General features: G+C 48.5%; 1 protein-coding gene across 2 annotated transcripts in view; it reads right to left on the minus strand.

Annotated features, from left to right (window-relative positions):
• The window catches only part of IGSF3 (immunoglobulin superfamily member 3), a 100,138-nt gene that overhangs the window by 59,853 nt on the left and 13,121 nt on the right, over window positions 1–27,164 (minus strand). For both annotated transcript variants that reach the window (XM_055702451.1, XM_055702449.1), the window contains exon 2: window positions 11,933–12,310. In XM_055702451.1, coding sequence (XP_055558426.1) covers window positions 11,933–12,310 — 378 coding nt within the window. The remainder of the gene's footprint in view (window positions 1–11,932; window positions 12,311–27,164) is intronic.

Below are 27,164 nucleotides of genomic sequence, written 5' to 3' on the forward strand. Positions count from 1 at the left end.
GCGCCTTTGTTCAGGCTCACCCCGTTGGCTCTGGCTTTGCTCTTCTTTGTAGGCTCTCTGGAAATGTCTCTTGTTGACGGCAAGGGCAAGTGGGGCGGCTAATCCCATCCCATTAGCATCCTCTGAAATACTCCAAGGACTGTGGACGCTGTCTGGGTGCAGGTGGCCAGAAGGCGGCTCTCACTAAGCCAGCACAACTTCTGGGTGTACGCACACACATCCAGCCCCAGAGCCGCTCGCTGTCAATAAAGCCTGCTGGAGGGAGGGAGAGGATAAAGGAACAGCCTGGGCATGGCTCAGAAGGAGACTTTCCTCCTACAGGCACAGCTTTCCCGATGCCAATGGTCACCACTGCTCTTCTTTTCTGAAGGTGGCATGAAAACCTTACATTTAGTTAGTGTAAACCTGACTGGGCATCATCCCACAAGGGCCGGGGAGGGTGTCCCACGTACCCCTAGCCCCCCATGCTCCGTGGAGGGTGCAGCAACACAGCCTGTGGTACCTTCAGGGGCAGATACATGGTTGATAGAAGCCACCCTCTCCTCAAATGATGAGCCAGTGCTGCCTGCAGCACTCTCATGTTCCTTCCAGCTCCCCTTCCCATTACATCTCTTATTTCTAAACAGCTGTTTGGCAGTATTACTAATCAGTGCCGCGTGGAATAATGTTACATTTTCCTCAACATTACTATTTTATCTTCTTTCCTCCCCACCTCCAGCTGCTGCTTTCCTTCCACCACCCCCAGCCTGGAACGCAATAATACATTTCTTCGTTTTATCCAGGCTCTACTTCTCTTATAACATAAACAATTTACTTATAACCCATGCAATAAAAAAATAATTTAAAATTAAACACTGTTAAACCCACTTAAAATAAATACTTGCCGAAGCAATATCAGCTGGAGACTGCTCTCTGACTCAATAATAATCCCACTGTGCCCAGGGAAATCCTCTTAAACCTGTATCAGATAAAGATTGTAAAACTGTTATAGGGCTAAACTGATAGGGCAGCTGCAGAATCAAGATGGAAAATTTCTCCTCCCAGCTTCTCCCTGCTGAGAGGCAGCTCTTTCCCAGTGTAGGTCAGGCTTCCTTCAGCACACAAAGCAAAACCCCGCACTGCCTGGCAGGAGCTGGAGGGTGGGGGAAAGGCCAGTCCTGCCAGGGCTTTGGGCTGAAGGAGGAGGTGGGACAGGCTGCCTTGGGACCCAAAGCCTACCCCTGGAGCACCAAAGCATTGCTGTCCCTTTCCTGCCCCACCCCCAGCAGGGAGCAGAAGCAAGGCAAAGACCCTCTCTGATGCTTTAAACCAGAAATCTCCCCCCGGCTGGGATGCTCAATAGCAACACATCTAAATAGCACATCAGGAGCCGAAATCAGAGGGGACCCACTTATGCTTCTGAGCCCTCCCAGGGGTGGGAGGAAAGCAGTAGGCTCTCAACTTTTGTGCTATCCTATCTGACAGGACAAAAAGGATCTGATGTACAATCGGTAATGCTGCTAGGGGCTTTCGGGCTTGCTGCTGCTCTGCAGTTTGCCTGCGTGTTGGCCCCCAGTTTGGTTTGTAATTTATCAACAAAAAGACGTGCATCCACACCACAGCGAGCACGCAGCTTTGTGGCACAGAAGCAGACTGGCTCAGCAACGGGCACTGCGCTTCCCCCTCTGCTACATGGGGACTCGATCGTTCACCACTAGACCTACTTGTTCTCCAAGACAACTTGAGAAAAGCATCAGCATCCACAGCAGAAACAGCTGCCCCTGCCTCTCAGGGCAGCAGACTGACAGAAATGCAGAGCAACCAAGTCTAGGGGGCTGGAACTAAAGAACAAATAAAGCAATCCTCCAGGGGAAACAATTTAAAAAAAAAAAAAAAAAAAAAAAAAAAGGAGTGGGAGGAAAGAGTAAGCATAGCAAAAACCTCCCCAGGGAGGCAGCAGGAAAAATAGGCAACGTGGAACGTGAAATTTTCATTGGTAATCGAATAACGGGCTGCTCCATTGCAGGATTTCTCAGCGCTGCAGCTGGCTGGAGCCACGGGGACCGTATTCCACTTTCAGAGTTCACTGAGCAATTGCTAAGGCAGGGGACGGGTGCCATATGTTACCAGCTGCGCTCACAGTTATCGCTTTCCCCATTTAACGCTGAGAGACTGTTTGGAGGCACAGAAGCAGAGAAACCTACATACTTCGTGCCTCTCCTCCGCCACCCAATATTCCGGCAAAGCTGCCAGAAATGCCAACAGGCTCTGCCAACGAGTCAGCAAGCAGGTCCCCATGTCAGGGAGCCACCAGGCTGTGCTGGCCGCTTGGCCCCACGGGTACCCATCCATACCCAAATGGGGAGGCGCAGGAGGCAGAGATGGGTGCTCCTCAGCCGCCCTCCTGCGAGGCGGCCAGCCGGAAGGCTGCCCCTGCAAAGCTGCCAAGCATGCGGGAGGTAGGAGGCAGGTACCAGGCTCCGTCCAGCACACGTTACAGCCCACTGACTCCACCACCTGCTCGCCTGACCCAACCTGGCTCCTTCTGGCTCTCCTTTTGTGCTCCGTAATTTTTTTCCACCTGCCAGAGATTCTCTCAGTTATGCATGTAGTGAAAAAGTAATCATTCGGGGGGGGGGGGGACGACACACACCAAAAGGTTGGGGGCTGCCTGGAGCAGATTGGGAAGAAATGTTAAATTCAGGATGGGAGGTGGCATCAGACTGTTTCTAGTACCAGACAACCTTCTGCTTCTCATGATTAACAAGCAGAGCCTGACCTGGAAGATCTGCCTCACATGCTGAGTACACTTTCCTGGAAAGGATGGAGCCCCCAACATTTGAACCAAGGGTCGTGAGTAAACCACTCGTGATAGAGCTGGTCTTCACATGCACCAGGATCTCCGGCTAAAGATTTTTCTATCCTAGGTAAAAACCTCTGCATCCTTTACCTCCTATTGGCATGTAACACCCAGACATTATGAGAATATACACAAACAGCCTACACCATCGATCACTTGTCTCAGAGGGACAGACTGAGAGGCATCCTATAAATCAATAAGACATTCAAGATTACCAAATACCTCATTTTACCAGGAATTGGCAAAGCATAGGAGCAGAGCTGGTAGGACAAGTGAAAGGCACGTGTGGGCTGAGCAGTGTTGCTTCGGCAGCCACTCCTTTCAGGGCAGCAGAGGACCCCAAGCCTCACAGCCTCCAGCCCCACCGACACCGAAGAGGCAAAGGGCTCAGCAGAAGAGCAAGAGCCACAGTCCCATCAACCAGACAGACGGCCATGCAGAGCCAAGCATGGCTGGAGCCCGTGACAGAGCAGACCAGAGGGCGAGACTCCGAGCCTTCAGCAAACAGGCTTTTGCAGGAAAGACAGCTTTAGTTTTCAAAGATCATTTTAACTGACTGGTCTTATTTTACTATGCAGGCTCGGCACTGCACAGAAACCTACCCAAGCAAAACACTACAGCTCTTCACAGTCTGAAGGCAAGTCAGCATTTGGGCTTCTGCGCCTCCCTTCCTGACAAGTAAGGGACATAGAAAGTCTGGAAGTGAGCAGGCTCATTTTAAAGACCAGCCTAGACTGGTGAGCAGAGGGCTGAGCAACTGCCTGAGGCTGCATTCATTTACATTTTTAGAAATGCATTTTAGAATATTTTTTTTTTCCTTACAATGCATAGGTACAAGCGTACAGACACGCATAAAAAAAAAGGACATGTATTCTTATTGTAATTCTCCACAGGCTAGCTAAATTTAAAAAAGTACCTCTACCTCAAAAGGGACAATGTAGGAAAACCATGGAATACAGTGATGCGTCCCAAATGTGTCCAACGCCAGGTTTTTGAGAAATGGGTAGGTGGACAGAGGGGGGGGGGGTGGAAAGAATCAGTTCCACAGTTGAGAGCCCTCTCCACAAAGCATGTCATGCCACCAAGTTACCCATGGTTTTGAGGGACAGGGTAGGAAGGCGAGGGAGGAAAAAAAAAATGGCTAAAAATGGAAAGAGCAGATACAATGGATTATGCATTTTTTCAGGCATGATCTGCCTAAAATTTGTTCCATTTCTCCGGTGCAGATAAAGATGCAGAAGTGATGTCATGTAATACAACAATAAGAAAGTAAAAATTAGGCAAGCAATTCCAACAGGAAAGAATAGGAGCTGGTGTACGGCAACAAAACAGGAATAATTGGAAGTGTTCAGCAGGAAAATATAGTAACGGGATGAGATAAAGATGCACAAAATAATGAATGAACCTTGTCTAGCAATGCGAGGACACGTGCAGAGATTTCTGTTAGAAGCTTTCAGTAATAACCTGAATGCTGTCTACAAAAAAAGAGTTTTAGAAAGCGCAAGGAATAACTAGCCCATGCAATTCATTGATGGATTGCATATGACTAAAGCCAAACTTTAAAAATAAAAAAGACTGGAAATTTAAACGGGTCCTAGTGCCTTCCTCTTACCAGGAGGAGTTTTAAATGTGGAAGGGGCAAGGAGCCTCTGCACTGGCTTCAACGCACCCCCATGCCGCAGCAGGCTGTAAGGACGCAGCCCCCCTGCCAGCTCCAGAGCCACCAGCCACAGGGCTGCCTGTGGCACCGCAGACCACCCGCACCGCCTGGCCCCCCAGCCTCTGCAAGGGCAAAACGGGGTGAGCTTAGGCAGCTACAGAATCGTAGAATGGTTTAGGTTGGAAAAGACCTCTAAGATCATCAAGTCCAACCGTTAACCCAGCACTGCCAAGTCCGCCACTAAACCACGTCCCCAAGTGCCACATCTACACGTCTTTTAAATGCCGCCAGGGATGGTAACTCAGCCGCTAAGCAGGGCTGGAGATGAATCCTATTCAGCATCATTACCAGGCAGAGCTGAAATATAAGCCTTTGTTTCTAACTCCCGCTATCTGAGGAGCTCAAAGCACTTCACAATTATTTAGCTCAGACTTTGTGAAAGGCTTGTATGCTATTATCCCTAATTTTACCAGCTGGAAAACGGTGAGGGAGACAGAGCGCGCTGTACCCAGGGACATGCAGCGGGTCGGCAGCATGATAGGACCCAATGCAGAGCAGCAGGGGACTGCAGGCAACGTCAGAAACCGGGTACTCTGGTTTGCTGGTGCAATTCCCCAGCCTGTGCCCATAGAAACTGCCCGAGATAAATGTGTTTACCCCTCCTCATTCCTCCCCTGTTAACAGGCAAACACTGCCTTCTCCATCCATAGCTGGAACAGGAAGAAAAAGCAGAGTAGCATAGGTCAAATTTTTTTTCAAGGCTACTACAGATTTAGGTATGTAAAGGAGGACAGTAAGAACAAAATACCCTCTGTCTAGCTGCAAAGGACCACCTAGGAGAAGGTATTTGATTTTTAAATATATATTTTTTTTTTAATGTCAGCTGAAGGATAATTTGAAAGTGAAGGACATTTTACTCCTCTGGGGAGCTAATTACTGCAACAAGCACGGTCCAAACAGGCAAAGATGAATGTAACTCACGAAGCAGGAATTTCAACACCGCCAGTCCTAGAACTCACTTTGGTTAACTGACAGCTTGGCCAAATAAAGCATACACATCCTTCACAGAGGTAGCAAAGCTGCTGAGATAGCCTCAGAGTGATTAGAACATCGGTGCTTAGGATCTCAAAATCCTACCTTCATACACCAGAGCAGAGAAAGAAACTCCTGCATTCTCTACAGAAATAAGAAACCTATGAAATACAAAAAATGTGCCAGAAAAAAGAATTTGGGGATGTACAACAGGTCCTTGCTGTTCTCACCTGGTTGAGATCACCAACGTTATGCCATTATTTAGCACTGACATCACCACATTTTACACCTTCCCTTAAACACCCTCCTGCCAAAATGCTGCCTAACAGTGGTTCCTGCTGCACAGCAGCCAAGCAGTTCATCATGGAATCACAGGACAATTCAGGGTGGAAGGAACCTCGGGGATCTGTAGCTGAAATACAGGGTCAAGCAGGGACCCTGCAAGGTCAGACCAGGCTGCTCAGAGCTTGATCCTGTTGGGTATTGAAGCCTCCCAGAGATGGAGCCTGTGCAACTTCGCAGGGCAGCACGGATTTCTCATTTCCATTTTTGCCTGCTGTTGCTCATCTACAAAAAGCCTGGCATACCCAGGACACGAGCTGCTTGCCCACATACAGTGACACAGTTTCCCCTGCCTCTCAGGAGAAAGAGGTAGCCCAGAAAGAAGAGCCCCCAAAGACTTCTATCAAAACTGGTAGATCCTTGTCTGCAATATTGCCATCTCTCTTCACCAACTCCCTCAAGCAAAGCCACCTTCAGCCCAGCTGATGGCTGGAACAAACCTGCAGCTACCGAGGTCTACGTGCTCCACGTGAGCAGAAATGACTGCTCTCATCCTGAGACCCCCAAGTTCCCAGAAACAGATGATGCTCTCCCAAACATGGCAAACCTGTGACGTGACTTTCTTCCTCTGCTCTGCACACAGACAGATCACGTATGGGAGCACCTGATGAAGGAAAGGAGAAGCTGCTGGCAGCAAGCAGCAGCAGGTGGTATGGGCCAATAAAAGTTCATTTTGTTCTTTCTTGTCTGCTACATGCCCTTTAGCTCTCCACAGAGATTTTTAGTTGCAAGTGCAACAAGAGAGGCCTGTTTTCTTCTCTTGAACGCTTGTTCTGAGACACACACAGCTCCTTCCCTTCCAGTGCAAAGTGTCTAGTCCGCATAAATCTTTCTTCTACCTCCTGGGCCACCAAAGCCTCCCAGATACATCCTCCAGCTACCCCTCCCATCTCAGCCACAGGCTTGCAGCTAGCCACGTAGTTACCTGCCATAGTTGAAGGCCACAGAGGACCCCTACAAGACACACTCCTAATGTCATGGTCGACATACCCGTGGGCAGAGTTCTGGGCTGTAGAGAGCTGCAAGTGACTCAGGCAGCTCAGCATTTGGAGATGAGTCCCCCACCAAGCTCAGAGGCAGCCAGCACTGACCTCCGGCAGAGTGGCAGCTGGTGCTTCAGCCCACCAGTGTCCTTGTCCACCATCACTCCCAAGCCAGGCACGATGCTGAAACTTTGCCACAATGGGGCTGCCAGCCAAAAAGAAAAACACCCTCAGCCCCTGCAAGCTGTCACAGCTAGGCAGGACCCAGGGGAACAGGGCAGAGGATCAAGGCACCGACCTACCCAGGCAAGGTGAGGCCAGTAAGAAATAGCAGAAAGCAGAAGTGTGGCAGGGCTGAGAAGGTGGACAGGGGAGCCACTGAATAGCACCTGCTTGTGTGAATCCTCTCTGCCCCCCTTTCACCTAAGCCTGGCAGGAAAGAGACACCAGTGACCATCACTGCAGGCACTACCAGCTCCACAGCAGCTCCTACCTGCACTGAGACAACCCTGTGAGTGCTGCTGGTTTCTCAAGTCTGCACCAAAACTGCTCCTTCCCACTCTGTGGTACCACAGTGGAGGCTGTGCTCTCTCCCTCCATCCAAACCCCTTTAATTTTTTTGCTCTAACTTGTTTAGGACTGATGCTGTACAGCTGCTTCCCCAAAAATAAAAGAGTGCAAGAGCTGCCACTCCTCAAGTGCTTTGAAACCTTTTCTCCTGCTCTGACACTACCTGTTTTAAGAAAAACCTCAAAGCTTGATTTCTTCTCTCAAATGACTTACTCTGAAAAAGAGCTCCACAGTTTTGGGAGCACAGATAAAAAAACCACTGACATAAAAGTCTGAAGCTTCTGAAGAGGTTAGAACTGGGCCTCTTCGATGCTATCTTAAGTAAGGGTACAGACACGCAAACGACTCCTTGCAGAGATATAGTGGAGTACAAATTTGCAGTGACTCATGCACTCTGAAGTAACTGCCATGTGCTCACTTCTACCCTACAGCAAAACACAAGTTTGTTTACCCATCAACATAAGAAGAGAAGCACAAACCAGCATCTCAGATTGCACAGCACCCCTGCAGCTTCATCACCTAAATTACTGCACAGAAACCTCCTCTTCTGCCCGTATTTCAAGAGTTATTAAGACAAGGGATAATTCCACTGACAGCCTGGAAAATACTGCTGTCCTGCCACTGCTGATGCTATGTTACTGGGATGCTGTCTTCTTTCACCTGCAAATTCTTTGCTGTCCTTAACTTCTTCAAAAAGCGAAGGAGCAGCCCATGTACTTCTCGCAGCCAGCAACAAGCAGGCCAGGACACTGATCCAGCTGCCAGTCAGGTGTGTGTGGGGTCCTCAGATCCCCATTTAATCAATCCAGTTCTTTAAGTCCCCTCTTCAGTATGCTCAAGTGTCTTCCCAATTCAACCACAAAGCCAAAATTTTCATCAGTTGCCTAGAAGCCCTGTGGGGGAACTTTCCCAAAGCAGCCAAGCCTTTAACCACTACTGGAAGAATTAGTTTCACTCAACATCAGCTGCCCAGCCCAAGTCTAACATCTAGGCTCCCTCTTTACCCAACTTAGAGAAGGACGCACTTAAAGATGGATTGCTCTCCAGATTTGTCCCTTTCTGTCCTCTGATGGCAGATAGTGCCTGAACATCTTAGGCAACATGCCTGGTGTTAGTGGGAAACCACTTGTGCGATCTTCTAAAAACCTCTTCTCCCAACCCTGAGCAAAAGAGCACGAACTAGCCTCAACAATTTTTGTGTCAGCCTCAGGGAACTGAGCTCCAAAGGCAAACAACAGAGTTGCACACTTTGAACATGGGCTAATCCTTTCTCATAAATCAATTACAAGGCCACGGTTCCACAACATCCTGAAGAGTTGCACCCATCTTGTTTTTCTGCCACCTCCCTCAGCACCTGCAACTCAAGACTGAGAAGTTAAATTCTTCCCCCTAACGCATCTCTACAGCCCAGGTGTAACTTCCCCTTCCCAATGAAGTAGCTCAGGAGGAGATGAGAAGAGGGGCAGCACGATACAGACAGACTCATATTTGAAGCAACTGAAGGAAACTGAAGACCAGTGAAAAAGGTTAAGCCTTGATACACATTTCCCCAATGCAGAAGGCCCTTGAACCACACTACTGGCCTTATTCCTAGCTTCAGTGAGATTAGTGCTTGTGCTGCATCCTTCAGTTCAGATAACAGTCCCACACAAAGTGCCTGAGGAGCACTTCTTACTCCAGGCCATCAGAGACATCACGTTCTCAGACTTGGTACTACTCGATCTTGGGCAAGATCTTGAAGAAAACGTAATGTTCAGCAGAGACAGAAAAATGGCAGAGGGACAATCAACCATCCTTGCTCTTCATGAGGTGGATAGAAGTGGATTTTCAAGCCCAACCAGCACATCTTTGAACCTGACAAGACCACATTTGAGCAGCTGCAGAGCTGTGCTCAGATGGCAGGAGCAAAGACATATCCCAGCTGCTCTGCTGCAAGCTGAGACATCCCAGTGCAGACACCAGTGTCCCATGCAGCTCCCCCATCACAGGGCCATATCGCCTGGGTGAAAAGGGGAGAAACTCTTGCTTCAGCTCTTCCCTCAAACCACAGGACACAACAATCCGAAGCTCCCAGAGCAGCAAGTCTAAAATCAACACTGCTTCAAACCCATCCATTTCACACATAAACAGAGAGAATAGAGATGCTAACAAACCTGTCTCCCTCCAGGCTTTTCTGCTGCCAAACAAGAGCCACTCAATCTAATGAGTCAATTAAAAATTCATAACTGGATGAAAGAGAAAAAAAGTTTGGTTCTGTTTCTGAGAAAATGAGAACAATAACTCTCATTTGGCTCCCGTGTACCTCTTCTTGCATAGTCTGCTGCAACAAAGCCTGCCTGAAAACCCATGACCTGTAGCTTACAGCTAAAATGAGAGGGGGAAAAAACGAGAGGAGCCCATTTTCCTGGCAGGACTTCAGGGTCCGATGGGGCTGAAGTCAGCACCAGCTCATGTGAATGGGAGCCAGAGAGGAGGCCCACTGTAAGGGCTTGTGGTCTGCAGGTCATTACAGGGGGCACTCTGGAAAAATTCAGGTTCGGTCAGTTTGGTAGAACCACAGAAAACACCTACGCAGATACACACATTTAAAATGCAAGTGACCCTAAGCCGCTTCTGAAATGACTTTTCAGAAATGAATTAAGCTAAACCAAATTAGGGCCCCAAATTCTGAGCGCAAGCATCCATGAAGGGACATAATGTGATTTAACTAATCCACTAAAAGTTACTTTAGATCAATTTTCTTCAGCATCCCCGACAGAAGCAAGCCCCGAAGCCAATGTCCTCAAAGCATGATTCACGGGTGTCTTCAAAGCACTATACATGGGTGTCTGCCGAGTCCCACATCTTACCTGCCTTATAGCTGTGGCAAGGGTAGGACAGAGCAAGAGCACACTAAACCCAGCAAGCCCTGGGCTGGCCACTGGAAGCAGCTGCTGAGCTATGGTTAAAACCAGTAGGGCACTGGCTCCCCAGCCCCCAGGGAGAGCAACGGAGGAGCTTCCCACTGCCCAGCCATCAGGCACGCTGGCTACGCTCGCCCACATCCCGGTCCGAGTGCACCCACACCAGCAGCCAATGCAGGTACTCTCACCTGCTCTAGCGGCTCTCCTGTAAGGATCCCAGCTCCTTACTGGGATCTTCCACCGCCACAACCCCACCACGCCCCCAGGCACTTGTTTTTCACCACGTGTTGGTTTTCAGTGGGCTTTGCTCCCTGAGATGACTTTACAGCAGCAGCACTGACTCAGTCTTGTTTAAACTAAAGGGGGAACCACAAACCTGGACACCTGAAGCAAATCACAGAACTACACCAAAAAAAAAAAAAAATCAAAAAAAAATAATCAATCAAACCTGAAAAGAGTATTCAGACATCCTGACTGCTCATGGACATCAGCTGGAAAGGTGGCACCTAAATAAGCACCTGCATCCAGGCTGTGGGGCTTCACCTGGGAGAGTGGCTGGGCTGGCATCTCAGAAGGGAAGGAGTCAAGGTGCACACAAACTGGAGGCAAGAAGCACAACCCAAAAAAGGAGGGCTACTGTGATTTAAACGTACACCTCCTCTCTTTTCACAACAGGTTCCTTGTGTCAACACTGGCCTGCACTGGCAACACCCTAACTGGCTAGCACGTCTGGATGATGCCAAAGTGTTTTCCAAACCAGAGACCTGTAGGCTCATGAATGTCTCCTAAGGAAAGCAAGCTTGCTGTCAGTGGGCTTCAATCTGCTTAAGGGGTATCTCTGATGCAGAGAAGTTCTTTTAGGAGTCCTTCACCCAAAGAGTTTGATGGAAGCTATTTCACTGCTGTTAGAGTTAAGAGACTTCAATCCTATTTTGAGATACAGAAAACAAGCTGAAGCTTGAAAAGGTCAAATCAGCTAGCCAGACGTGTGCCACGGAAATACCCCAGATTTTAAAGAACCTGGTTTTGGTTTTTCTAAAACAGACCAAAAAAACCCTCCAACACCAAAAAACTCCCCCCCCCCCCCCTTTCATCTGCAGCTCTATTTGATCAGTGTGCTGGTTCCAGGACACATTCAGCAGCACTACCCTCTGTTAAGACCCTGAAAACAACCGTCTCTCCTGTTCGCTTCACGTGCTACTTGTTATGGCTCCACTATTTTGCCACCTTTGGCACACAGCTCTCTCTGCAGCTTGTGTCATCTGCAGCAGCCTCCCTACCCCACTCTTGCTGTGCAAATCAGCTCCGCACCCCTCTTGCTTTCAGCCATGGCTTCAAACATTCTTCTCCCTGGCTATGCTGCCTGGTGCCAATACTTTGTAAGGGCCTTATTAGCAGACAAAGCTTGGTATCTCCTATGTCTCTACACGGTGATTTCCCGCAATTCATACCACCGTGTCGCCTGCTCTCTACTCCTATTCTCCCTAACCCGACAGCTTATGTGGACTACATTGGACATGGGGGGAGGGGTGTGTGTGTGTGATGTGTTGTGCAACACGCTGGCACCCTGTTGCCCCAGCCAGGCGTTAGCAGGACAGCTTACCCACGAGGTTCATCTTGGCGCTGTAACTCCCAAAGTACCTCTCGTCGGTGTTGGGCGTGTGGCACTCATACTCCCCAGCATCCCGGTCCTGCAGCTCGGTGATGTGCAGCAGGACGGCGTCCCCCTGCACCCGCTCCACGTAGATCCCCCGGCTGTGCACACGCTGGGTGTAAATGGCGTAGGGGAAGGAGGGGTCGATGGTGCTGACGATCTGCACCTCCCGCTCAGGGGCCGAGGGCAGGTAGATGGACCACTGGAAGTTCTGCTCTGTCGGGCCCTGGTAGCCGCTCACCTTGCACCACAGCGTGACGTGAGACCCCTCCGTGCGGTAAAGGGGTCCTTCCTGCACCGCCACTTGCCGCTGGGCCAAGGCCATGCCTGCGGGAGGAGAGAAGTCCAGTGTTACTTCCCGACAGGCAGCCTCCATGCCTCCCCCCAGATGTACCCATCCCACCCCTTCCCACAGCCGTGCTCGGCAAGGCAAGCCCTCACACCCCATTTTAAAGTCCGGCACAGCACCCCCTCAGCCACGTTGCAGGTTTTTTTGCTGGCTTAAGGGAAATGTCTGTTAAAACACCCCGTGAAAGAACCAGTGTTGAGGTAACAGAAAACCTTTCTTCGGTAACAGGAAGAATCCAGGCACAAAAATGTACTGCATCGCATGGCAACAAACCAGAGAGTCAAGCTGACAAGAGCTTCGTTTTCAGTACTACTCCTATTTTCCAACCCTATCACTAGGGTCTTCAAACCCTACCTACTATCCCTGGTTGGGCAGCAACTCCCTCTTCTCCCGGCATAGCCCAGTCGGGAATATTTTGCACCAGGAGACAGACCCACCTGCAATCCAGGATGCTCCACATGCAATCCAGGATGCTATGCTCCCTCTCCGTTGGCTTCCAGGCCACCCAACTGCAACACCGTAAGCACCTGCCTTCCATCAGCAAACCCGCCGGAGACTCCAGCTACCACAAAATCCCTTTTTTTTCCCCCCAAACCCAGCACACCTTCTCCAGTCTGTTTCGCTTGTAAAGGCATGCGGGGAAATACCACGTTTCCGGCACTGCGTTCCCAAGTCTACTTGGAAGGAGTATATTCAGTACGTAACAAAACCAATTAAAGTTAAGGGAGGGAGCGGGCACGTTACACTAAGACTTACCGCTCCTGGCTGCTGGAAATCAAGACCCAGTACAACACGTTGTACACACACAGACTCGTGTGGCACAGAACAAAGACAATCCCAGAGCACGGCGACTGCGATCCTGCTGTATTTTTTACACCGATTATGGATGGCTGGCCCTTGGGCTCATGGCACATTACCAGCACAGCCCTCCAGGGGCCAGATAAATTACAGCTATCTATCTTGTTTGTTGCTACATCAAAGGCTCGAGGTCTGGAGACCACGGTGGGTGTTCATCGGTTATTGAGTTACCAGCAGCATGCGCGAATGGCGAGGCCAATCACCCTGGCTTCCGTGACTGCTTGCTTGCCATCATAAAACAGCAATAAGCCGATTTAAAGCGGGTCCTGCATAATCACATTTGCAAATTTCATCCTCTCTGTGTATGTGTGTGTGTGTGCGCGCACCTTGGGGTTTTTCCCCCCTCCTCTCTAATTTTTGACAACGTTCAAGTCCAGAGAAGAATTTAACCTTTCAAAAAACTAGCAGCTTGCGGGTGGAAGAGGTAGCCCGGCATCTGGGGATTACTGAGTCAATCCTGCCCTCTGGACATGGATGTCCAGATAGGAAGTTTTTCTCCACAGCCAGCCTGGACCGGAGCCAGGAGAGATGGTTCTTACCAGCTTAAAACAAATTGTGAAAAATGGGTTCAGCACATCCATCAGGCCGTGCAGCTGAACAGATGGAGTGCAATTCAAACTATTAACTTGGGCTCAGCTTGCTGCTGCTCCAAATTATGTTTCTTTTTACTCTTTATGAAATAATGTGATTTAAGGGGAGGACAGGGAAAGCTAGCGTGTTCAAAAGGAACAGGGAGAGGAACAACAGAGGCAACACTCCCCCCACTGTTTGCTGTACCAATCTCTTCATCCTGAGGAAAGATACCGCTAGAGACAACTAACACATCTAAGGTGCAGACAGCCTCTTCTCTCACCCCTTAAAGGCCAAAGGCCAAAGCAAATACTACAGCCTTTAAAGTGAACTGGTTTTACAGCAGCAAGAAGGGCAAGATCTTTATTGCACACCTAAAGACAGCCCATAATACAATTTTTGTATGCACATGTAGCCTTGCTACAGCATACAGATAGCCTGCACGCAATGGCACAATTAAAGTTGTGCCACAAGGCAAACATGCAATGGTAGGAATTAAAAGTTGCACACACAACACTTGTTCAGGTGTTTCTCAGCTGAGTGCATGACCTTGTTTTGCAGGCTTTTAATGCACTGCTGGTTTTTCTACATAGGAATTCTTTTAAGGAGTTTTCCATCTGTCCTGTTGAAATACATCATTTTATCAGAGACACATATTGGCCCTTCCACAGCTCGCTGGTGAGATCACGACCTCAGGGACCCACAGCGCTGATCTCTGTGCCCTGATGCACACAGCCTTTTGGTAGATGTCAAATCCTATCACACTCATGGCCAGCACTAACGTGGGCTTCCTTCTTCCCTTGTCGGCAGTTTTTGGGACCTTGCCTGTAAACCTACAACCTGGAGTCCCGCTCCAGGTTCGGAAAAGACCCACTTTCTACATCCCATCCCTCCTCTCATATTCCCTCTTGCCCTGGACCGCCACACCTTCCTGATCCAGGCAAAAATGAGAAAGGTAAGAGCCAAAGAGCTCTTTGTTTCTCCTTTCTAGCTCCAGGAGCCCAAACAGCTGAGGGACCAAGAACCTAATGTAGAAAAAGCCCTACCCAGCTCCAGCACGGAAGGAAGACAAAACAGTCAGGGTTTTGCTACAACTTGCAGCAAGTTACTGCTTGTTGGTTGCATGGGGTGGATGTCCAGGGGGGGCAGGGAACAGTACAGCCGCAGTGGTCTTCCCCCTGCCTGGCCACACACTCCTACTCTGACACAGATGGGCACAAATGCTCTTCACCACTTAAAAAAAACCAAACCAAACCAAAACAACCACGCAGCAGAAGCAGAGATACTTCTCCATTAAAAGATTTTAACTGAGGAAGGAAAGGAGAAAAACAAGCAGCCTAAGACAGACATTCCCCGCTACAAGGGTTTTTTTCCTCAAACAGTTAACTTTTTACACGGTGAAGGGCGTTTGGCAGTTTTCAAGCTCTGGGAATTGCTATCCACAGACATGCAGTATCAAGAACAGATCTGCACTTCATAGCAAGCAAGTGTTCTGATTAACAAAAATAATGTGCCTGAGATGCCATTTCAAACTCTTATCTTGCCTTCTCGAAGTGAGAGAAGAGCTCACTGGAGGAGAGCTGTATGCTCCACACCTCCCCTAGGACGCCCAGGAGACAGTTATGGTGGCATTTGGCTGGTATTGCACTGGCACAGCTGGCTTTTAATTGCAAATCCAATATAATTTACTGACAATGCAAGGGCTGATACAGAGGAGGTAGTGAGCCAAGAGCTACGTTAAAATTAATAAGAAATGATAGGTTTGTGCATCTGTTTTTTTCCAAAAGGCAGCAAATCCCCCGCAGTAAGGAGGAAGCATTCCCTGATCACTTACAGATGAGAACTTGAGGACTACTGTCAGCAGCCTTTTGAGCAAAGAGCAAGCCAAACAACAGCCAGGCAGCTCTCCACACTTCCGCTGGCTTACCCATCTCCCAGGTCCTATCTGGGAGGCAGGAAGCGCGTGGGGAAAAGAGGAGGCAGCCGCAGCAAGATGGGATGGTGCAGCTGGGCCCTTAAGACTCAAGGCCATGCACCAAAGGCACTGTGCAGGACCCAGGTACCCGCAGATGCCTGGTCCCTGTACCCCCCCTACATCTGCCCACCCAGGAAATTTCAGGGCCATGGCAAACATCACGTGAAGCAGCTTTGAAACACAGGTGAAAGGCAAGGGGGAAATGCAACGTCAGTCACCCAGCCATTCGCGTCTCCCTTGGCACACCACAGCCAGGACTTCAATGCCTCTCCATTCAACCTACAGGCAAGGAAGGATGTCAAGCATCCCTGCCAGCCAGGCATCTCTCCCAGGAGTTCCATAGCTCAGCTTCCAAGTACACTTCATCTTTGCAAAATCTGCACACTCCCAACAATGTCAGCTGAGTGCAGCAAGATCTGACTTTTCTACCAGGAGACGTTCAGAGCTCAGGTTTTCCAGACACGTGTGGTCATTTCAGGTGCCGGATTTGAAACACTTCGAAGATGCCCCATTTCAGGAAGTGCTGAACACCTACTCTTTGGGAAAGAGATGGACCTTCGAGTCTCTTTCAGAAGAACAGGTGTGCAAAATCGTATCTGAGAATATTGATTCAAGGCTTATCCCAAGGGATAGGTGAGCGTAATGGAAGAAAGGATGGCTCTGCACCCAGCAACTCTGCTACAGTACTGACACACCAAAATAAATAAAAATTAGAGACAGAAGGACAAGAAACCTCTTGCAAACACTCTCCCCATCTCTGAGTGTGTGTTATGCCTGCACCACACCCAAAGGCACCACAGCAAGTTGCATCAAGTAATCTCAGATATCAATAATCACTGCCAGTAGACCTTTAATCTAAAAGAGAAACTTGAGCTCTTAGGAGTATTATCGTGGGTCTCTAATCATTAGAGAGCAATTTAAAAAGAAGTCTTTCTATTTTTCCATATCTTCCAGAAGCGTAGGGCTGACAGTGCTGAACACCAAATGGATTACATAGCTTGAGGGGCTGTTTCTGCTCCTGCAGCTTTACAGCAGTTTTCCTTCCCTCAGAAGCTCTAAAGCAGTATTTGTCAATAACTGACAATACTAATCCTAAATTTCCTTTAAAAAATACTTTGTGCCCTTGACTACAGTTATTAGACTGAAAACACTTCCAGAGAGATCCCTCTACAGAGATCCCTCTCCCTGTCCCTTGCGCAAATACACAGCACACAATCCAGGTTTTTCTTTTTGTTGCTACTGTTTGTTCCATTTATAGGTGCCTCTGAGAATGTGTCAGAGAAGAACAACAATGATGACAAGCACTACGGAATGGCTTCTGTGTAAGAAATAACGGAGCAGGGAAGGACTCTGGCCTGGAAAAAAGATGGCTTTAAGAGGAGCTAGTAAAGGCCTATACTGATATGCATGCCATGGAGACAATGGTCAAGAATCAACAGTTTACCATTTAAAAACCAAGAGCCATCAATCAAAACTGGTCAGAACCAGGTTTATAAAAAGTGAGGCAGTTCTTGCAGCTGCACACAGCAGACCCGGGGATGTCCTTGCTGAACGATGCTGTGGATATGGGAAATTGAAATGTGAGTGGGACAAGTACTTGAAAGAGGACTACTAAATAGATAGACCATATCAGGTTCGGGAGGCTCCGAAATTTCATAGCTGTCTGCCTACAGCTTTCTGAGATGTGATACTGAGCAAGGTGGTGGAACCTTAGTCTGAACTGGTACAGCTGTCCTCATGCATCTTCGCAACCTGTCATTGCAGGCTATACTCTTCAGCCACAAGGTCACATCTGGTCTGCACACTACGCATTGGCTACGCTGCAGCAGAAGCTAAAAAAGGCACCGTTGCGGCTTTTTCTCTAGAAGCACGGCCATCTCTAGAAGCATGGCCACGATGTGAATGTGGCCAACTGAACTGGTTCCCTCAAAATACCCTCAGAACTGAAGCGGGAGCCTGCGCCTGCGTGCAGGGAAGGGAAAGGGAATGTACATAAATCCTATTTGGCTATGACAAACGAGCATCTGCAGCAGACCACAGGACCTGGCAGAAAGTCCCCAGTAATGAAGACAATTCAGACACAAGTGCTAAAGAGCAGTTATGCTAAAGCGTCTACTTCCTAGCTTGAGAGATGCTCTGGGCACACACAACCCAAGAGCAGGTGCAGGCGCCAAATGCATCACAGGCTGCGGCAACTGCTGCCCTCCAGCAGGTCTGGGGCTTGCTCAGGCAAGAGCAGCGCAGGAGCCCAGGCTCCCCACCCGGCTGGCCCTTGCTCTTCAAGACACCGCAAGGCTTGCGGTGAGGCAGGTGCCAGCACAGTCTTCCTCCGGCTGTGCTCAGCGCCTTCAGCCCTGGAGCAGGGCCATAGAGGCAGCAGGCATACCTGCACCCCACTCCAACTGCGGGGTGAGGAAAGGATGCTGCGCCCACAACAAGGGAACAGTATTTTCATCCAGTTCAAGGGCTCTGTTGCTTGATTAGCTGATGCTGTTAATTTGTTCCTTCCCTTCTGCCTCCCATACACTCGCAACCCACCACCACCAAGGATGGCAGCACTGCGGGGCGATGCCACCACCTGCAGCTCACGGGCAGCAGGCCACGGGGAACAGCAGGGCAGGCAGAAGCAGCCTTTGAGCTGCAGCAGTTCGTGCATTGGCTGTGTTCACAAAGTAACAGGGCACATATGGTTAATTGTGGCCCAGCAAGCAGGGCTCCCCTGCAGCCTGCTCCTCCTCAGTGTTTCCATTCCTCTACCCCAACACAGGAGCATCATGCCCTGCACAGGTCTTTGCTTCCAGCGAGTTGCTCAGGGACAGTTAACATCCTCCAAGCTCATGTTCCATCTTAATTCAGCTTAATTTTTCAGTCTCCCCTAGGCATGATGCTTCCCAAAGGATGGCCCTTCCTCTCTCCCTTCTGTCCCCTGGGGAGCATACAGGCATCTCTTGCCAAGACCAGCCCCTTACTTAGCCCTGTTGTGGAATCCAGAGAAAAAAAGCAGGGATTGATATCCACAAAACAGTGCTGTATTTCAAGAAGGCTCTTCCAAGCCCACCGTTGTCCAACCACTAAGAACACTTCCCCAGGCAGCTGTCTTACTTTTCATCGGCCGAAGACGAATGTAATCCCTATGGGAGACTGCCCCAACAGACAAGACCAAACAGAAACAATCTTCTAGCAACATGCACCTGCTATCCCGTGAACTCTCTTGTTAACGCACACAAATAAAAACTAGGTTTGAGCTTAATTTTTGCATAAATGAGTCACAGCAGGGACAATCTCTGTACACTGCAACCTGCTGCCAGATGGAAAAAAACAATGCTATCAGAAGAAAACATGTGGTACCACCACCCCCCACCACCACCCCCCCTTATTACTGTAAAGCCTCATTCTGGGAAAATACAGTATTGTGCTTGGTGTATTTTTTGTCATGCCAAGAGAGTTCACTGTACTGAAAGGCTGCCTGGAGCCACCTGCAGAAAGACTCTGTCCCTATCCTCCACCTTTCTGCTTTGATGTTGTGCTGCCAAGGGTGCCTGATCCCCTGTCCTCCTCCTCCTCCTCCATTCCTGCCACCATCCCACCACCTCAGCATCATGGACTGTCCTTCCCGAACCGACTCAAAAAGCTATTCATTCCTCCTTCAAATTCCTCCCACTGCTGAGCCAACTAAGGATGGCTAAGTAGAGAGGTCAGCCAGGAACAATTTATATAATAATTGGTATGGAAATATCACAATCAGTGGGGAAATATCAAAGCATGGGCAAACGAGACAGGAGCCGCCAATGAAGCTCTTTGTTCTTCCAACACAACTGCTTTCACTCATCTCTGCTAGCTGCTCCATCTCGCAGCCGCTCACTTCCACAGCAGATGTTTACTGTCTTTTAAGAAAAATGTTTTCAATAAATATGAAAGAGGTGACATTTCTTTTAATCACCATAGATTGTTGTGGCCTGTGACTTGCTTCCCAAGTACTGACTGCAAAAGAGGTCTTGTACCTCTGCTATAATTATGCACCCAGTCAGACATCCAACCCCCTCGCCAAGATCAGAGCCATTTTTCATCCTTTGGTTCTTCTCAGATCTGGTCCTTATACTGACAGACGACTTCCTTACTTTCCACAGTACGGCATTGGTATTCTACAGCTGCACAGTGTTAAGTGTTATCTACCCTTGTGATTTTTTTTTCCCTTTCTTTTAAAGCAAGCCTCATACTACATGGATATCACATTCCTCTAACAGTTCCTTCTCTGTGTCTACAATTAAGCATTGTTAGAATACGTTAGTTTTAACGCCACCTTAGAGTGGTCTGTCCTTGAGCCATGGATCATCTCCATTACCACAACATTTAAATTTCTAAAAATGCTGGCAGGAGGATGGAATAATGCATCATCTACGTTGAACGCTGAGAAGACAAGAAACAATAGGCTTGGACTTTAACGACAGAGATTCAGGTTGGACATGGGGGCTAGGTATATTTTTAACTTCCCAGCAGCAAGGAAAATGAGGTACCAGAGAGACTGCTTTGTGAGACTGAACTCTCTCACGCTACAGCTCCCTCTGACAAACGTTTACCCTCTTCAGGAATACCACAGGTGGAGTCAAACCTGCCCCAGGGGATGCATGACACAAGATCTCCCTGTTCTTACAGTTCTACAGTTCTCCATCATCCCACTAGAAAGCAACGTGAAGTTACTTCGCTGCACTAAAGTCTGTAACTACTCTTTAATCTGCTATAAGCCTTACCAAAAAACCACAGAGTCAAGCATCCAGAAGTCAGCCAGCCACACTTCTGGTCAGAGAAAAGACCACCACCCTGCATTAACAAAAGGAAGGAGGATGGCAGGGCAGCAGGGCAACCATTCTGCACACAGGTCCCAGAGCTCGGCAGCTTGTGGTGCTCAGCCTCCTTACTTCACACAGGCTTTGGAGAAGCTGGGGGGATCAAGGTGTACCTGATGTAAAAGGTGAATAACAACACATGCTGATGTACAAGGGAAAGACTGAGCTGACTGTCCTGCTGGTTCAGATTCATAATGGTAAACAACTGTCGGGGGCTCAAAAATCTTTGTGCAACACACCTACTGCTTATTATAGTTTGACTATTTTCCTGCAAAGATCCTGAGAGAAAGAGTCCCTTATAATCCGAGATCCTTGTATTTCCCAAAGGAGATACCAGTTTTGACTAACCCCACAGAACAGCACAGAGCTCCAGTAGCACCACAGGTTCTTCTCTTTTCTGTACTTAAGATAGAGCCCATCCTGTGAATCTGTTTGATAAACTATTTCTTTTCCTCCAAGGTCAGAACGGAACCTTCCCAGCCCTTTTCCAACTCTCAGGTCAGCGTGTACTTCGTATAGCATACCATCATTACGCTTATCATTACAGGAAAAAATACACAAGCAGAAGCTCCCTGGCAGATTATACTTATATTGGGAATATGCAGGCAGGAAGTGTTGGTCTGCCCACGCACTTCTTCTAACTTGCACTGCTCTTCGTGTCTTATCCTCAGGAGTTTCTTCTTTCCTACAGCCCACTTAATACATGCCCTAGTGACTTACATCACTACTGCTGGTTCCAGGTCTGGTTAAGCACTACAACACACAGCAGCATTTACAGTGGCCTGCTGGAATGCCCAAGGCGATGCCTAGTTTTATATTTTCCAATGAAAAGCAGTGATGGCTTCATTACTGCCTTCCCAGCCTGAGCTTTGAAGCTGTAACCACAGGTACTCACTGTAAGATTTAGTATAGACTTGCACAAAAAGCAAAGTCTCCCAAGATTCCTATGTGTGTTTTTTTCTTCTGTTCTTTTAGCCCTTAAAATACATGTGTGGACACACCATTTACCCTGGTGTCTCTAGTACTGCTCCCAAACCTCTAAAAGATTCAGCATTGTCATGCTAGTACCAAAGCTACGAAGCATCACCACAATTTCAGAGTGCTGAACTCTTAGCTGGTATGTGTTCCCAACCTATCAAGAGGAGGGGAAATTAAATTGTTTGAGCGACAAAGCTAGGCAGGAAATTTCTGACATAGTTCATTATGCCCTGCAGCCTCTGTATTTCTTTTTATTATCATCCTTTAGTCTTCAGGTCCTACATGTTCAACAGCCAGGCTCACTCTTAGAATTGTCAAATGTTATTCCCTGCGCGATCACTCACTCTCAGACAATAATAAACTTCATTTTGTTTCACAGTCAATAATGTTTTAATGTCACTTCTTTTTTCATTTTCCTGCATGCTCTGCACTCCCTCCAAATATTAAACAACTGAATGCCCCTATTACTGCTGTAGTTTACTTCGTAACATCCCAGATGCTTAAAATATTCTCCCAGGAGAGAAGAGTATAGAGTCCCAAATCTCACCTTCACATTATCCTTGTCAAAAGGCAACAGCATTTACTACCCAGCCTGTCACTAAAGGAATTCCTTCGCCTTTATGAAGAGTTCTCTCAAAATACTTCTGATCCACAGAAGCTTGGCTCCTTGCCTTCCCTAAAATTTGCTTTTCCTTAAGAAAAGCAAAGCTTCTCGCTCTCCGCATTTGAAACAAATGGGAGGGAGGGAGCATGCCCAAGTGCCTCCTTTCACCTTCAAAGAGAAACTCCAGTGTTCAGGCCCATCTTTCCATACTCCTGAAAGTTGCTTATTTGGCTTCTCTCCTCTTCCTCCGAATGACTACAGGTTTTCCCTTACTTTGGTAAGGATGACATTTAGGAGTTCAGCACTCCAGCGTTCTCTAGGACCTTCATTTGCATGCTTTTTCTTCTGAGCTGGGCGAGAGCATCTCCTTTTCAACCCTCAAATTAGCACTCTTGAGTTACCATCTATGAATTGCTTAACCCCAAATCAATTGTTTTCTAAGGAGAGAGACTTCACAAGAATTTGTTAGATGCCGACAGGTTTGAAGAGCTGATGCCATACTGCCCTGTCGCACATCCCTCCCTGCCTCCCAAAGCACATTGTTCCTCCAGCACCCCAGTTGCACCCTCAGGCATGGGCTCTGCACCTGCTCCCCTCCCCCTTTTGAGCACACCATTCTATAAAAATAGCACTGCAAGAAGTTATGAAGTGTAATATCTACAAATGAATGCAGCCACGAGCAATCTCTCTCGCTTCCTTCTGGCAAGCTGAAGAAACATTTGCGCCTGTCAGCCATGGCCATTAGCATGGGAGAACATCCAATTTGCAAGGCAAAGCTGCCATCATGTACCTCTTCTTCAGCAGAAAGAGCTTTCAGGTAAACAGCAAATTAAGTTATCCCTGAAGTCAAATGTATTGGTTAAAAGCATGCATTTCTCTAAAAACAATTTTCCCACCCCAACATAAAGTGCCACAAGAATACAAAGCATGGCCATGCAACAGCAGACAGTTTCTGTCCTCACCCCGCTCCAGATTCTTCTGGTTTCTCCTCTGTTCACTAAGCACCAGCAAGATGCTGCCTCTCAAAACCTCTGTGATTCAGTTAGACACCATCCTTGAAAAAGAGACACAGATCCAGGGAGATTCTTCAGCTACCTGCTGCCTCTTACTGCTAATTAAGATGTCAGAACTCTTCGTCTCCTTACACTGTAATTTATTCGTTTGACATGCTACAGAGACTATCAGCAGTTGTCACGAAATTACCAAGGCTCCCATTTCAAATGGGAGGACAGATACTTCCTGGTATTTGGAAAGGAAAACAAAAAACAGAAAGAGAGATGCAGAAGCATTTACGTTTCTTCCTCCCAGACTGAGAGTAATAGTAAGGTATAAATGAGTGTGCATAGAGGGAACGTAACGCATTACTATTAGCAACGAGTAAGAAGGACAATCAGATACATACGATTCCCCTCCCTGGGGAGGCACAACCCCATGCGCTAGGGGGGACTGACCAGCTGGAAAGTACAATAAAAGCTTTTTATTTTTTTAATATTTTTTTTTAATTATTATTTATTTTTTTTAACTGTGAGGGTGACTGAGCACTGGCACAGGTTACCGCAAGAGGTGGTAGAGTCTCTGTCCTTGGAGATACTCAAAAGCTGTCTGCACATGGTCAGGAGCAACCTGCTCTAGGTGGCCCTGCTTGAGCAGCGGGCTTGGACCAGGTGACCTCCAGAGGTCCCTTCCAACCTCAACTGCTCCATGAAGGACATTTCAACAGGACTGCATTCACCACCGCTATAGGCTCTTATTTACCTTAGCTCAGCACCAAGCACCTAGTCAGAGCAGCCTCACTGCGCTCACTCCCCTGCAGAATGAACAGCAGCACAAACACCCTCATCTCAGGAAATTCAGTTTAGAAATGTGCTTTCACAATGCACTTAAGCTGATCTAGGTACCAGCTGCGATGGAAAAAAAAAAAAAAAAAAAGCAGTCTTGCTTTCCCACTCCCTTTATTCCTGGCAACATACGCATTCCTCTCCCCATGCTTGACCCCCCTACGCACCGAAAGAAGAATGACCCAAGGAAAGAGTTACTTGTTTCCACTCTGACAACAAGAACACATTTTCCTTTGGGGTTTGGGGATGAAGGAAAACAACCCTTTTCATAAGCAGCTGGGATATTCCACCAGCTCAGCGGTACTGTGAAACGGCACCTTCAGACAGGCAGCAGATGGGTCAGGGGAGGCCGGGGGGCTGGGGAGAGCAAGGCAGCATGTGAGAAGTGCCGTGGTCTCTCTCCGCTAGCAGATCCTGATGGGGGGGGTCTCTAACAGGCCTTGTGGCAAGGCATCAGGTGAAGCAGTGCTGCAGGCACCTCCCAGTCAGAAGAAAAGGGTGCCAAGCCACCATTTGTAGCAAACAATCTGAAGAACAGGAGACTTAATGAAGCCTAGCTTCCTATGCCTTCAGGAGGGAGGCTGTCCCTGAGACTAATGACCAGACCGCAAGCTTCAGCTGGAGCTTCTCCTACAGCTGGCACAGCCATTCGGAGGCACTGCTACAGCCCCTGAGGAAAACGGCCTCCGTCAGTCCCCTGCCACCCCCCTCCCACCTCCCGAACTCAGCTACCTAGTCCTCACAAGACTTGCTGGAACTCGTTTATCTCCAAGCTCTCTACTCCCATCAAATTTGCGTGGAATTGGCCAAAGGGCTGCCAGGTTATCCAGGAAGGGGCGGTAGATGAGGCAGCCCGATCAGATAACCCCTCCCTGGGAACCCAGCCTGAGGAAAGCCAAGGAGAGGCAGAGGCTGGGAATCGAACACCACACAGAGGGATGAAGTGCTAGAAAAGACAAGGTAGAACAAGGCTAAGAAGAGCTTTTAAAGGCAAGACAAGCATCTTGCATTTGGCAGGGAGAGGAGGAAGAAATAATTTCAGAGTTTAGGGGTATGAGCAGATAACCAAAAAAACCGAACAAATTTCAGAGGCAGAGATGGATAGGAAGTGCTGCAGCTTACATTTCTTAAGCAGACTCAGGTGCATGCACATGCGCCCAAGTGCGTGCCAGAGATGGAGGTCAAGATTTTAATTTGAACAGAAATACAATCTTGTAACATCAGCAGAGAGAAGCCAGTCCAATTTTTATTAGTGGATAAAATCAAGAGGCAAGGACTGTACAAAGAGGTGGCCAGCATCACAGAATAGGCACTTTAATAACCACAACCCCCCCCCCCCCCAAAAAAAAACCAAAAAAACCCCAACCCCAAACCTGAAGCTGGACAAGGTATGTTTATAAGGATGTAAAAAAGGCTCTGTCAGAGAAGCAGGAGAAGACAAACACAATGGGACACGAAGGAAACCATTCCAAAAAGGGACCAAACCCAGTTACTGCAAGGGCAACTGCTAAGACAAGGAAGGTAACGCTGGATCACGACTCAGACGCAGAGCAGCGGGCTCTATTAAGAAAACCCCTGCAAAGTAAATCACAGAGACAGACTAAACTGGCGGAGAGCTGGGAGGCAAGAACTCCAGACAGAGCATCCCATGGGGCTTGCAGAGGACAGAGCAGCTGCTGAAGGAGGAGGGGATAAAGCAGCTTTGCACTGAGGGAGAGAGGCTATGAGTAGCAAAGCAAATGGCAGAGACAAGGGAAAATGAGCTGGGATCCTTAAGCAAGCAAAAAGGTTAGAAAAATCTAACTTTGTGAAAAGCACAGAGAAGGAAAAAGAGTACAGGGCAACCCCCCAGGTAAAGGCAGGCCCTTATTTATATGCCAGTCCTCTTTGCAGAGTCACTAAGGTTTGAGGAGCAAATCTGAAGGTGGAGAAAGGGCTATCCAGGCTGGGAGGGGAGGGAAAGTACCCTTAGCAGCATTCAGCAAAGCAGAAGTTAAAGGGTTTATAGGAACAAGGCAGAGGGAAGGAGCTGAGCACTCCCAGACGGGGAGGTCGATGCGGTCAGAGGGCTCATGCCGGCTTCATGGCACTGCACGACAGCAGGAGCAGAGGCAGCAGATGGTGGGGCCAGGAGATGGGAGAGAGGGCGGAAAAAGTGTCCCGGGGGGGTGGGGGCAGATGCCACTGCATCAGTGGTGTAAACAGCTATGGGACAGAAATGCTGACAAAAGAAGAGGGGTGGGAGGAAATCCAAGACCAGGGTGCAAGAAGAAAGGTGGCACCAGGGGTGGCAGGGGAGGGGAAAAGCAAAAAGACCCCAAAGGGGGAGAGGGGTGTTGGCTGAAAACCAAGACAAGCAAAAGCCTGCCTGGCAAGCCAGGTACCTCGCTATGGCACGGGTGATCTAGGCACAGGGTGGAACAACCCTGGACTAACCAACAGCACTTGCTGAACGAGAGGGGCCCCAGCCCTTGGCACAGAGACAAGAACTACACGCAAGAGATGTGATGGAGAAAGGGACATGACCTTAATGACTGCAAGTCTCACTTGATGTATTGAGTCTGGAAAAAGCTGCGAGTTGGATTTTTTCAGGGTTACAGCATCAGCTCAGCAACACCACACCTCAGGCACAAGTCCAAACGCCCTCCCGCCTCCCAGAGCAACACATCTTGTCACCCATGTGACAAGATGGGGCAGCGTGGCTCCAAGAGATGCTCCAAAGGCAAGACACCGCAACTTCAGCAAGAGCGGACTCGCCCCTTTGCAGGGCTGCAGGTTTAGCTGAAGGTCTGGAAGAAAGCACAGTCCCAGTTTCTAGACACAGACTACGTGTCTGAGGGTGACTAAACAGCATTTGTCACTAAACAAAAAAATCTTTTCCAATTAACTGAGAAAGGAAGGGGGGGTGGGGGTGGTAAACCCTCTGCCGATACACCACACTGAGCATCCTCCTGCCCACACTTCCCAATGAGCAGACGTACACAGAAGTTTTGATCTTCAGCTACTTACTTAGCAAAGCCTAGTCCCCTCTGATCAGGGAGTTAAGGAAAGGCTTACATAGCTACCAGGGAGGGAGGCTTTTTATTTATCTGATTTCAACATGCCCAAGTTATCAGGCTCTAGAGGAATTCAATTAATGAGAATAAAACTCTTGTTTGATGCAAG

The sequence above is a fragment of the Falco cherrug genome, chromosome 2 (genome assembly GCF_023634085.1).
Source record: "Falco cherrug isolate bFalChe1 chromosome 2, bFalChe1.pri, whole genome shotgun sequence".
In the NCBI taxonomy this organism is placed as follows: domain Eukaryota; kingdom Metazoa; phylum Chordata; class Aves; order Falconiformes; family Falconidae; genus Falco; species Falco cherrug.